The sequence below is a fragment of the Helianthus annuus genome, chromosome 7, assembly GCF_002127325.2.
Source record: "Helianthus annuus cultivar XRQ/B chromosome 7, HanXRQr2.0-SUNRISE, whole genome shotgun sequence".
Taxonomy (NCBI): Eukaryota; Viridiplantae; Streptophyta; class Magnoliopsida; order Asterales; family Asteraceae; genus Helianthus; species Helianthus annuus.
The window spans coordinates 95,619,935-95,633,397 of NC_035439.2; the positions used below are offsets into that span (position 1 = coordinate 95,619,935).

Genomic DNA, 13,463 nt, shown 5'->3' on the forward strand with positions numbered 1-13,463 from the left:
TATGACAAAACAAGTTTATTCGCTTACAGGGACTAAACTTGACAAACTGCGAAAGTATGACAATTTGTACTAAAACAGACATTCCGGAACATGACCATAAGTTAAACAAACCTTAAATATCCTTTACAAAGCTTAGAAATAGGCTTTGAGGTGTTCGGTGTGCTAAAATAAACTTTTGGGTCATTCAGGGACTAAAAGCGTCAAAAAGTGCACAAGTTTGCACTTTCGCGCATAACTTACGTTCTGAATACATCCGGACATCCAAAAATTTATGTAAGCATCCTAATATTATGCCTTAGTGTTTGTCATAAGAAAAATCCATTCGTCGCGTCATTTGGATCGTTTTTCGCACTTATGCGCATTCCGTCGTAATTAACCGAACATCGCAATCGTACGGCCAAACGAACCAACATCCGACATATTTTTGAGCATGTTTCATGTCCACCATGTTTAGGCATCATTTTAGGGCCTTAAAGTTGGCTTTACGGGCCTTAGAAGTGTCGGAAATGGCTTAAACATGCAACAGGGACCAAAACTGCCAATTCTGAAAGTTGGTGCAGATCAGACATAGCCAGGCGGCCCGCCTGAGTTTTGTCTGATCCTGATGTGGGCCGTATGGCCCCTACAGTTGCAGAAACTTTGTTTTTCTTGCAAAACTTGGCCTTTCAAACACTCCAAAGGGCAATGCCCTTTCACAATCTGTAGAGATAATTGATTATACATGTTAGTACTTACCTTTTGACAAACTAAATGACTATCTATGGTTTAAACATTGATTATTCAAAGATTATGAAATTAATTGTTGGAATAGTACTTATTTTTGTTCACCAGACCGGTTGGTAGTATGATATAGCGCTATAGGACTAGACACCCCATTCCTGTTGTCATGGAATGTCTGAAACCAATTTGTTTCTCCATCCATATAGGGATTTCCTTTGTGGTATCCTTATAGTCTCAAAGGTGTAGTTTGATGCACTAGGTCTGAATGAATTCTTAAATCGCACCTTTAAAGTATATTTTGATATACTCCCAAAAGTACAGTTTGATATACTCTCATGTGTGGTAATTGTACAGAACCAACATATACATTTTATCAACAAAACAAAACATATTTTTAATATGTTATTTACAAATCCAAAGTATACTTTTAATATGATACTATAAGGTTATTCGTTTAACCTTACATTACTTACCATACATAACTTTTGTTTATACATTACATGGTTTACATTTAACTTGAGTTATACAATAACATTGGACTATTGGTTTAAACAAGAACATTCTATATTGGTGGTTTGGTTTGCGTAAGTGACTTAAGTAAAGAGGCGTGTGTAATATGATACAAGCATGGTGGATATGCCGCTGGTACTTCCTATATATAAGTGTTTGTATGGTATTACATATCGTAGCGTTATTTGAATCATTTCAATTTAAGTCATATAACATCTTATACAAATAACATACTTTTCATAAGACATTGTTTTACAACAACTTATCTTATACAAACTCATTTTTCATGGTTATTCATTTAACCATACATTATTCCCTTATTTATACATATCATCTGATCTTATCGTTTTCCAAATGATTTACAAGACAAAGCAAATTACAAGGTTCATGACTAAACATTTTCTTAAACATAAGTCATGAATTCTATTTTCACAAAGCCTCTGTATCTCACAGGCATTTTTATGCTGACGTACCTATTTTTACACATGTTTCAGGTGCTGTCTTGAGATGATTGTTGATACATGCTACATTTAGGATGGACTCATGCCTTAGCAACTTTAAAACTTGGAAGATCATAGTTGTTCATATTTGATTGTATTAGAACAATGAGTTCATTTAATCAATAAAACAATATTTAAAGTTCCATGTGTTATGAAACAATAATTCTATTACAACACTCCCCGACGTTTCTGTCACGTTTTGTTGTTCCACGTGGTCGGGGTGTGACAGAAAAGTTGGTATCATAGCCAATGGTTATAGGGAATTAGGTTATTAGTAATGCTTTGACCTAGTCTATAACCCTCCTAGGACCCTAACGCGAGTTTACTTGCGTTTAGTCATAAAACAATAACCGTCACCTATCCTTAGGCGACAACCACAACAAGAACATAAATTTCAAAACCGCTTTGAAAACTAATCATCTGTTATAGGATGATTGATTACTAGGTTTTGAACCCTCTGTTATATGGTTTTGAACCCCTTTGAATTTTCAAACCTCGTCAAAGTTTGGGTCTTATAGTGTGAACACGTGCAATCTGGAAGAGTGGATGCCTGTACTCTGAGTTTTCTGTCTAAGGCTAGAGTGTTCGTACAAATCCACATAATCGGACCAGTCACTCTTACCTGGGAACTCTTGGGGTGAGTGTCCACTTATAGGCAAGCATGTCTTCGCGATACATTATTTTTGACCTATTTACTTTGATTAATCATCGAGGTCGTTTGTTGCTTTGTAGTAACAAACAAATGACCACTATCCTTGCTTTCATCAGATTTGTTTCATCTCATTCTTTTCGTCTAATTCTCTCACTCGTTTCCTCTCATGTTTCCTCTTTTAGAATGCCTCCTCGATGCGACAATCAGATAGCGAATGCCGAACTGGCGGAAATCATCGCGCAGCAAATGGCTGCTGCCTTCCCAAATCTTTATGCTCAAATAACTCAAGCCATCAACAACAACAATGCTCCATGCAATTTCAAGAATTTTAACTCGGCTAAACCGCTCAAGTTTAGTGGTTCTGAGGGAGCAACTGGGCTTCTTCAATGGTTCGAGAGCATTGAGAATACATTCCGTCACGTTCAGTGTCCTGAAAATCGCAAGGTCGAGTTTTCTTCGAGTGTGTTTTAGAAGAGGGCTCTTACGTGGTGGAACGGGGGTTATGAGAGACCGCGGTGCTGAGGTTGCATTAGCACAGACTTGGGCCGAGCTTAGGGCTCTTATATGAAGGAATTATGTCCTCGTCATGAGCTAAGGGCTCTAGAAAGGGAATTTGATGATTTGAAGCAAGACAGTGGGAACATCGAGCCTATACTGACCGCTATGAGGAATTGAGCTTGTTATGCCCTGCTATGGTTACGCCTCTGGATAAGGCGATTGAGAAATACATTGATGGTCTTCATGACGTAGTTCAGGATATCGTTACTGGCAGCAACCCTACTACTGTCAGACAAGCCATTGAATTGGCTGCCACTCTGACTGAATCCCATATCAGGAAGTGCAAGCTATTTCGGAAGGGCGACTTAAGACCATCTGACAAGACTGCTCATGTGGGACCAAAGGAAGAAAATGCTGAGGTGTCCAAGAAGAAGAAGCGCAAAGCCTCTCAAAGCTACGCTGTAACTGCTCAAGACAAACAGGTTGCACCAAACCAGCCAGCACAACCTCGTAAAAGACAAAACTATGTTGGTACCGCACCTTTGTGCAACAAGTGCAACCGTCATCATCTAGAGCAAGAGCAGTGTCACAAATGTACCCACTGTGGGCGGTTGGGACATTTGATCAATGTTTGTCGTTATGCAAATCAAGCTGCTGCAAACCCTGCTGCTGTTCAAGCACGGTTCCCTCCAGGGTCATGTTATAACTGTGGTGACCTTACCCACTACAGGAACAATTGCCCAAGGCTTGTTAACATACCTCCAGCGCGTGGACGAGTGTTCAACATCAATGAGGCAAACATGAACAATGATGCAGCAGTGAATAATTAGTGTTTTGTATTTCCTTGGTTGTTATCTTGTGACACTTCAAGACAATTCCGTTGTTACATAAATAAAGATTTGTTGTTTTTATTTCTGCAAAATTTATGCGTTTGTGTGAATGCTTGATGAAACCTTATGATGTCAACCCAAAAACTACTCGTATGGTTCTGTTATATTATGATCACTTGTGATCTCCCCAAGAACCTTAAACTCAAACTCTTATTGAGAATCCCCCTATCTTTATAGATAGATCCTTAAAAATCATTAAAGTGCCAAATGAAATCCATGGATTGGATTCCTAGTGTGCTTTAAATATCCATATCTAAAGATAACAAATTAAAGAATCAAGTTAGCTAAATTTGTGATTATGTGTTTTCTTACATGTTTTGTGGTTGTATGTGGTCCAACCAAATCCTCATAGAATCTTCCATATCTCATACGAGAGATTCAGAAAAGGATATCCAAAGATACTATCTTAAACCCTTAATGGACTTCAACATTGTAGTTAAGTCCCTCGGGTTATAAAGTATTATTCTATAATTGGACCTCTTGAATGGTCTGGTTAAACAGATTGATTTTGAAAATGTGATTAGAAATATCATGTGATGATGTAACTAAAAATGATCCCTTAAGTGGTCAGTTTAAAGAGATCGTACGACAGTCTAGTTAAGAAGTTCATGTGTTGATCTAGTTTAAAAAGATCGTTCATTGATCTAATTAAAAGGATCCTTTGGTGGTCTAGTCGAGTCGCTTCATGTTTATTCAAGTAATTATTCCTACGCATTATGAAATGGACTGTGCGGACTGTGCAAGGAATTACGTAATTATGGAGGCCTACATAATTATGGAATTCAGTGCACAGGAGCCACAGGAAGCTTCGTCATGTGTTAAGACCTAGTGACAAGAATAATGATACGGGAGAAGTCTTGGACCTCCACCAATGTCATTTATTCTCACACTCCCCCAATTCTAATCTCAATCACACATCAAGTTTCCTATGAAAAGCCTTCATAAGAAGTGTTCTTCTGTCCGTAGTCAAGGAATTCACTTTGAGGGTTAACAAATTTGCTAAGAGTCCTAACATGGCCCAGAGTTTTACTTAAGGGTTCAATGAATCTATTAGAAGGCGAAACCGTCACAGCTGTCCTCACAAGTTTCCTCTAGAATTAAATTTCGGGACGAAATTTCCTAAAGTAGGGGAGACTGTGACACCTGTGTCACTTCAACCATCAAACAAATGCCAAACCAATTAAATATTGTACTTTATACTTGGGATTTGTAAAAAATATGTGTACCATTTGCACACATCAACTCTTGTTCGATTTTCAGCTTTAAATCGCTTTCTAGAGGGTTATACGCGCTCTGATGCGTAAAAATAACCATTTTAATCCAACGAACACTCCGGAATAGTGACATAGGCTTAACATACCTTAAATAACCTATACCTAACTTAGAGATAAGTTTTGAAGGCTTTGGTATGACAAAAACAAGTTTATTCGCTTACAGGGACTAAACTTAACAAACTGCGAAAGTATGACAATTCGTACTAAAACAGACATTCCGGAACATGACCATAAGTTAAACACACCTTAAATATCCTTTACAAAGCTTAGAAATAGACTTTGAGGTGTTCGGTGTGCTAAAATAAACTTTTGGGTCATTCAAGGACTAAAAGCGTCAAAAAGTGCACAAGTTTGCACTTTCGCGCATAACTTACGTTCTGAATACATCCGGACATCCAAAAATTTATGTAAGCACTAAAATAATTTATTTTATTGTTTGTCATAAGAAAAATCCATTCGTCGCGTCATTTGGATCGTTTTTCGCACTTATGCGCATTCCGTCGTAATTAACCGAACATCGCAATCGTACGGCCAAACGAACCAACATCCGACATACTTTTGAGCATGTTTCATGTCCACAATGTTTAGGCATCATTTTAGGGCCTTAAAGTTGGCTTTACGGGCCTTAGAAGTGTCAGAAATGGCTTAAACATGCAATAGGGACCAAAACTGCCAATTCTGAAAGTTGGTGCAGATCAGACATAGCCAGGCGGCCTGCCTGAGTTTTGTCTGATCCTGATGCGGGCCGCATGGCCCCTACAGTTGCAGAAACTTTGTTTTTCTTGCAAAACTTGGCCTTTCAAACACTCCAAAGGGCAATGCCCTTTCACAATCTATAGAGATAAGGTCATTTTGAGCCACCACAACATCTTGACAAGTGTACGCTTAAGATCATGGCACGATATTCAAGAAACAATCCTAACGGCTTTACTTTTCCTATAAATACCCCCCTTTTGGTTAAAATCTCACAAAATCTGATCTAAAGCTCTAAGTTGGAACCTTTGTTTCATACCTGAGCCATTTTGATCTAGATTAGCATTCGGGGACCCTTCGTAAGTGTTCTTTCGTTCTTTTAACCGCTTTCTAGTCCGAAAGTCAAAGTTTTCTTTGACTTTCTGCGTTGATCAGCCTATAGTCAAAACGAAGTTCGTTGGAACTTCATAACGTGAGCGTGATCACGATGGTTATAGTCCCTAGTGACTACACCTACTGATCACCACGTTATTTAGGCTCAGTGACGAGTCGTAGTTTCGGCCAAAATGCGCCTTTCTTGTGTATTTTGTAACCAAACTACTCGTGAGTATCAAAACCGTTTGTTTTGATACCAAACCTGTTTTCTAAACTTAGTTAAGCATGTTCTAACATGCTTAGCTCGTCACTCTTAGTTTAGTGTTTATTTAGGGTCGTAAGGTAAGCGATCTAAACAATCGCTTATACTTTTGAACCCGACCCATTTGGTCGATCATTAGGATCCGACCAAACACATTAGGTGACCATAGCTATAACCTTCCGAGGTTATACCTTATGGCCACGATGTTAGGCGTTCCAAACGCGTTCTACGCGAACGACGCGTTTAGGTAGCATAAGCTACCTAAACGGGTCGTAATGGGTCGTAAGCACTTAGGTTAGGTTTCATTTTAGTATGTAGGCTTTGTTAAACCATATTACACGAGTCTCCATACTCGTTTGCTTTACGAACCCGCATACTATCCGAGCCTCCGATTTAGGTCCGGTATATTAACATAGTTACCTATATTAGGTGCCGTTGATATCCGTGATCTATAGCGTTGTTTGGTTGTTGTACAAGAACTTCAAAGCAATCTCAGGTGAGTACATAGTCCCCTCTTTTACTGTTTTCAACTGTTTTGGGGTGAAGCATGTGTACCTATCTGTTATTTTCATGATTTCAAAGTATAATTGATTATACATGTTAGTACTTACCTTTTGACAAACTAAATGACTATCTATGGTTTAAACACTGATTATTCAAAGATTATGAAATTAATTGTTGGAATAGTACTTATTTTTGTTCACCAAACCGGTTGGTAGTATGATATAGCGCTATAGGACTAGACACCCCATTCCTGTTGTCATGGAATGTCTGAAACCAATTTGTTTCTCCATCCAAATAGGGATTTCCTTTGTGGTATCCTTATAGTCTCAAAGGTGTAGTTTGATGCACTAGGTCTGAATGAATTCTTAAATCGCACCTTTAAAGTATATTTTGATATACTCCCAAAAGTACAGTTTGATATACTCTCATGTGTGGTAATTGTACAGAACCAACATATACATTTTATCAACAAACCAAAACATATTTTTAATATGTTATTTACAAATCCAAAGTATACTTTTAATATGCTACTATAAGGTTATTCATTTAACCTTACATTACTTACCATACATAACTTTTGTTTATACATTACATGGTTTACATTTAACTTGAGTTATACAATAACATTGGACTACTGGTTTAAACAAGAACATTCTATATTGGTGGTTTGGTTTGCGTAAGTGACTTAAGTAACGAGGCGTGTGTAATATGATACAAGCATGGTGGATACGCCGCTGGTACTTCCTATATATAAGTGTTTGTATGGTATTACATATCGTAGCGTTATTTGAATCATTTCAATTTAAGTCATATAACATCTTATACAAATAACATACTTTTCATAAGACATTGTTTTACAACAACTTATCTTATACAAACTCATTTTTCATGGTTATTCATTTAACCATACATTCTTCCCTTATTTATACATATCATCTGATCTTATCGTTTTCCAAATTATTTACAAGACAAAGCAAATTACAAGGTTCATGACTAAACATTTTCTTAAACATAAGTCATGAATTCTATTTTCACAAAACCTATGTATCTCACAGGCATTTTTATGCTGACGTACCTATTTTTACACATGTTTCAGGTGCTGTCTTGAGATGATTGTTGATACATGCTACATTTAGGATGGACTCGTGCCTTAGCACCTTTAAAACTTGGAAGATCATAGTTGTTCATATTTGATTGTATTAGAATAATGAGTTCATTTAATCAATAAAACAATATTTAAAGTTCCATGTGTTATGAAACAATAATTCTGTTACAACACTCCCCGACGTTTCCGCCACGTTTTGTTGTTCCACGTGGTCGGGGTGTGACAACTGCGGCACCTTCGGAGTCCCTCTACCGCGTCTTCATGCATCCCGGGCCAATAGTACCCGGCGCTGTGGATTTTCGCCACAACTGCCCGGGGTCCCACGTGGATGCCTCATATGCCCAAGTGTATTTCTTGGATAAGGTATTTTGCCTCTGCTGGGGATATACACGGCAGTAGTGGTCTCAAGTATGATTTCATGTAGAGGACACCATTGTTGACTTCATATTGCAATGCCTTGGTTTGGATTTTTTGGGCTTCACCCCTGGCAGGAGGTAATTCACCTTTTGTGAGGAACTTTAGTATTGGGGTGTACCAACAGGGTTCTTCTGCTGTTAGGGCGGAGACTTCCCGGGGTTCAATAGAAGGCATTTGCAGCCTTTCTACCTTTACTTCTCTTTCCATGCCCGAAGTAGCAAGTTTGCTTAAGGCGTCTGCTATTTGGTTTTTTCCCCTGTGGACGTGATTAAGCGTGACATTATCAAAGGAAGCTATGAGCTCCTTTGTTTTAGCCAGGTATTTTGCCATTGATTCATCCTTGGCCTCGTAAGTTTCGTTGACTTGATTATCAACCAGCAAAGAGTCAACATATGCGTCAACTCTTGTGGCTCCCATAGATTTGGCCATCCTTAAGCCCGCGAGTAGCGCCTCATATTCTGCTTCGTTATTAGAGCATTCAAAACAAAACGTAAAGCGTACATCAGCCTTATTTCATCTGGGCTTATCAGCATGAGACCTGCCCTGGAACCTTTCCCGCTGTATGATCCGTCGGTGTAAAGTTTCCAGGTTTGTCTGGCTGTGCTGGATTCCTGGATATCCTGGACAGCGGGATCCTGTATCGTTTCACCCTCAGGAATTTCAGCCAAGAAATCGGCGATCACATGTCCCTTGATTGTTGTTCGCTTTCGATATTCGATATCCAGGGCTCCCAACTCGATTGCCCACTTAGCCAGTCTTCCCGAGATCTCTGGCTTGTGCAATATTTGCTGTAGTGGGTAATTTTTTAAGATCTGCACGTGATTCCCTTGAAAATATCTTCTGAGTCATCGGGTGGCGTGAACTAGTGCTAGGACCAACTTTTCAAGTGTTGGATACCGTGTTTCAGGTCCCGCCAGAACTCGGCTGATGTAATATATAGGTGTTTGCTTCCCATCTCTTTCCACCAAGAGTACCGCGCTTACCGCGTTATGAGCCGCCGCTAGATACATTTTGAGCAGTTCTTCTAGGTATGGCGCTGTCAGCATGGGTAGTTTCTCGATGAAACGTTTCATGTCTTGCAGGGCTTTTTCCGCTTTGCTGGTCCATTTGAAATTTTTCTTGTTAAGGCAATCTTTTAACGTCTTTATAAATGGCAAAGTCCTCTCGGCGTGTCTTGCCAAGAGTCTGTTTATAGCCACTAGACGCCCATTTAGTGCTTGCGCTTCATTCAAAGTCCTGGGAGAAGGCATCCGCGTTATGGCATCTACCTTTTTCGGGTTAGCTTTAAAGCCGTCCCGGGTGACCACTACCCCCAAAAACTTGCCTTCCTCTACCCCAAATGAACATTTCTTGGGGTTGAGCTTAATATTGTATTCTCTGAGCTTTTGGAAGGTTTCTTCAATTTCTTCAAGCATTTGTTTCTCTTCCCTGTTCTTGATTACCAAATCGTCAACGTAAACTTCTAAGTTTCTGCCGATTTGTTTTTCGAAAGCCTTGTCCATGAGCCGCTGATAAGTGGCTCCGGCGTTTCGCAGGCCGAAAGGCATTTTGGTATAACAAAAAATGCCCACATCGGTATGAAACGCCGTTTTTTCTTCATCTTCCCTGGACATTTTGATCTGGTGATAACCCTTATAGGCGTCTAAGAAGCACTTGTATCTATAAGGGACCAGAGCTGCGTTTACCCTGTGCAACGGGTTTAATGCCCGGGAGTGTTGCTAGCTTGTGCTCTGCCTTATCCCGGGGTATCCCTGTAGTTGAAAGAAAGTTGAACCAGTTCATTCTTTATTACCCAAACCATGTCCATGATTAGTGGGGGCTTCCCCATGTGAACTACTAGACCGTATGATATCGACTACTACGCAAGTAAGTTGTGCACTACATTAGTGTCTATCATCACTGATGGTTTGCCATAGTCCATTAGTACACGCCCGTCCGACTGGCACGGTGTGAGGTTTGTTAAACCTAATAGCGCTATTAACTAATGATCCGCTTGCCATTGGCCTCGGCGATTAAGTCGATATAAAATGAGGGACTTATGATAGAGTTTTGTCTAATAAGTTTTAAGGTTGTTGTCCTACCCAAGGAGGACGAACGTACGTAGTTCTCCCAAAGAGAATACGCAGGATTAATACTGGCATCCTACCCGAGGAGGATGGCCGTACATATCCTACCTAAGTAAGATATGTAGATTCCGTTTTAATTCTTTAACCCATTCCCAAACCACCGGGAATCCCATGCCTTAGTAAGTGTGTGAACTCACATCGGTTTGCTCGGTTAGATTCTCAAATATAGCTAATAGTCAAAGTCGGTCAATCACGTCCTAGTAGGATTACCACTTAGTTTATTAGTGACTTCAAATAGGCACAAAATTCCTACACGCATCTGACACATAACATGCATCACTTTAACAACTTATGCCCATATAAACTCCCCACCTATTCCCGCTCACAAATAAACATAAGACATTGCACATAACACTCTTATTGACACATAACATGTTAGATCATTCACAGATAACATATTCGAGATTTAGACACGCAAATCACTACTTATGTCGTTTCAACTTAATTATCCGAAACTGGGCTGTTTTCGAGCATTTTAATAAAATATTTATCTTATTTCAAAAATTCCCAACTTTTTATAGAAGATGCTAAACGACCCAAATAATATTTTGTAAAAATCTCGGGATCTAATTCATCACCAATATTTTACTAAAAATCATTTTCCGGACTGCAATCAGATTCATTATTTTCTGACTGCAGCCCACGGAATAATTCACTAAAAATTCATTGTAAATCGGATTGACGAAATTCCAGTGGGAAAATTACTACAACATCAGTATCCATCTACAGTACCAGTTACATGATCTAACTCTACACAGAACTCAAGTTACGATAGAAAAAAGAACATATATTTTCAGCAGAAAAATGCAGCTCTAGCTGCTGTTACGGAATGACACATTAAAAATAGTAAACGAAGTCCAAAAATTATGATTCAAGTGCCATTAGAACCGTATTTCATAATAAATAAATCTAGGCTTCAGAAAATGCATTTTTCGTTAAGTTATGGTCCTGTTACAGCGAGTTAAAGTCGGCTGAAAATACAAATCAGCAAGTTGTTTATAGTATAAGTGCCATTAAAAAGTACACATACAATTACCATTCATTCTAATACGATTAACATCAGACCCTAAGTCATTTACAGCAGATTTTTGTTCATTAATCCAGATTTATCATGTATTATCACCTTTCATCTCATGACCTTTGTGTAAAGCTTTCATGTTCATGCTTTAAGTTATGATCTTTAGAGTTCTTAAGTTTAACATCATGAATCATACTTTAACCACCTTCATAGCATGTGAAATGAATGGATCTAAGAGACTTATCACTAGCTCAAGGCTAGGAGAGTTCAAGTGAAGAAATGTGGTGGTTAAAAAAAACGAGAGAGGTCCTTGAGCTTCCGAACACACCACGCTTCGTTGTATGACCACTTGCACCTTTGTATGTATGGAAAATAAGTGAACAAGACTTGAAGATGGGTGGATGATGGTGGAGAGGTGGCGGCCGAATGGTGGTGTAAGGGAGAGAGATGAGAGCAAATTTTGTGTTGTGTTTTTGTGAATGAAATGCTTATCCCTTAAACATTCTTATAGACCAACATCAACTAATAACCATTGTATAAAATGTCTTTGAGATATTAGACATAGATTAATAAAATAATCAAAGAGGTGAAGGTATGTCACCCCATGGGGAACCGATCGGTTGAGGGGAGGGGGGGGGGGTTTATGGTTTGATTTCAACTAAATAGTTAAGTGTCTAGTTATGTTAGTTAGGGATTTATGTAGGTTATTAGTGTGTTATGATGTTCGGGCATCATAACTAGTTCAGAAAAATAAAAACAATGCTTCTAATAATATTTTGATGTTCCGGGTAATGTCCGGTTGTTCGGTTCGATACTGTTCCATTAAAGTGCTTAATTAATCCATAAAGCGTCCTATATATATATATTTTTGTAACGTTATTAATTTTCAACACTCAGGAAAGAATACCGAACTATTTAGTAACTTTTCTGTATGCAGCTAATGTGTTAACAAGTACATGTAAGTATAACACAGATATCAGAAAGCACTTAAATGATTCAGCACAGTCATCAAGCACTTTAATTTTCATTAATACATTGTATGGAATACATGGAATTTTGAGGGTTGTCACATTCTCCCCCTGTTAAGAAAATTTCATCCCGAAATTTAGCTCGTGGTTACTGAGGAAGCTAGTTAAGTTGCGTTTGTTTCCTGGTTTTCCTGGGGTGTCACATCATCCCCCTGTTGATTTGGAATTTCGTCCCGAAATTCTGCAGTAGCTTCAGTCTCAGTAGTGGTTGTGTTTTTCTTAAACAACTAGGGATACTTGAGTTTCATTTGGTCTTCTCGTTCCCAGGTGTACTCTGGGCCACGACGGGAATTCCAACGAACTCGGACGAGAGGTATTCTGGTGTGCTTGAGAATCTTAACGTGTCGATCAGTAATCTCTACTGGTTCCTCGACGAACCGCAGCTGGTCATCGATAGTGAGCTCCTTGAGAGGAACTATGAGGGTCTCATCTGACAGACACTTCTTCAGATTCAACACATGGAAAACGTTGTGAACTTCGCTTAGTTCTTCAGGTAGATTCAGCCTGTAGGCCACCTTGCCAATCTTTTCAATGATTTCAAAAGGTCCAACGTATCGCGGGTTGAGTTTGCCTCGTTTGCCAAAACGAACTACAACTTTCCAAGGTGAGACTTTGAGTAGCACTCGATCCCCAACCTGGAACTCGAGTGGCTTTCTTCGCTTATCATCATAGCTTTTCTGACAGTCATGAGCTGCCTCCATTCGTTGTCGTATTTGAGCAATCCTTTCGGTTGTATCTTCTACCAGTTCTGGGCTTGTGATTTCACTGTCGCCAACTTCTGTCCAACAAAGAGGTGATCGGCACTTCCGTCCATATAATGCCTCAAACGGAGCGGCCTGGATGCTGGTGTGGTAACTGTTGTTATATGAGAACTCTACTAGCGGGAGATGG

The 13,463-nt window shown here is 39.2% G+C and overlaps 1 protein-coding gene across 1 annotated transcript; it reads right to left on the reverse strand.

Moving 5' to 3' along the window:
• Positions 1-8,316: 8,316 nt before the first annotated feature.
• LOC110925100 lies at positions 8,317-10,013 on the reverse strand. Its single transcript, XM_022169067.1, has 3 exons — positions 9,384-10,013; positions 8,951-9,188; positions 8,317-8,858 (listed from the first exon to the last, which is right to left on the reverse strand). The coding sequence occupies exons 1-3, from the start codon at positions 10,011-10,013 to the stop codon at positions 8,317-8,319; spliced, it is 1,410 nt and encodes a 469-aa protein (XP_022024759.1).
• Positions 10,014-13,463: the final 3,450 nt, after the last annotated feature.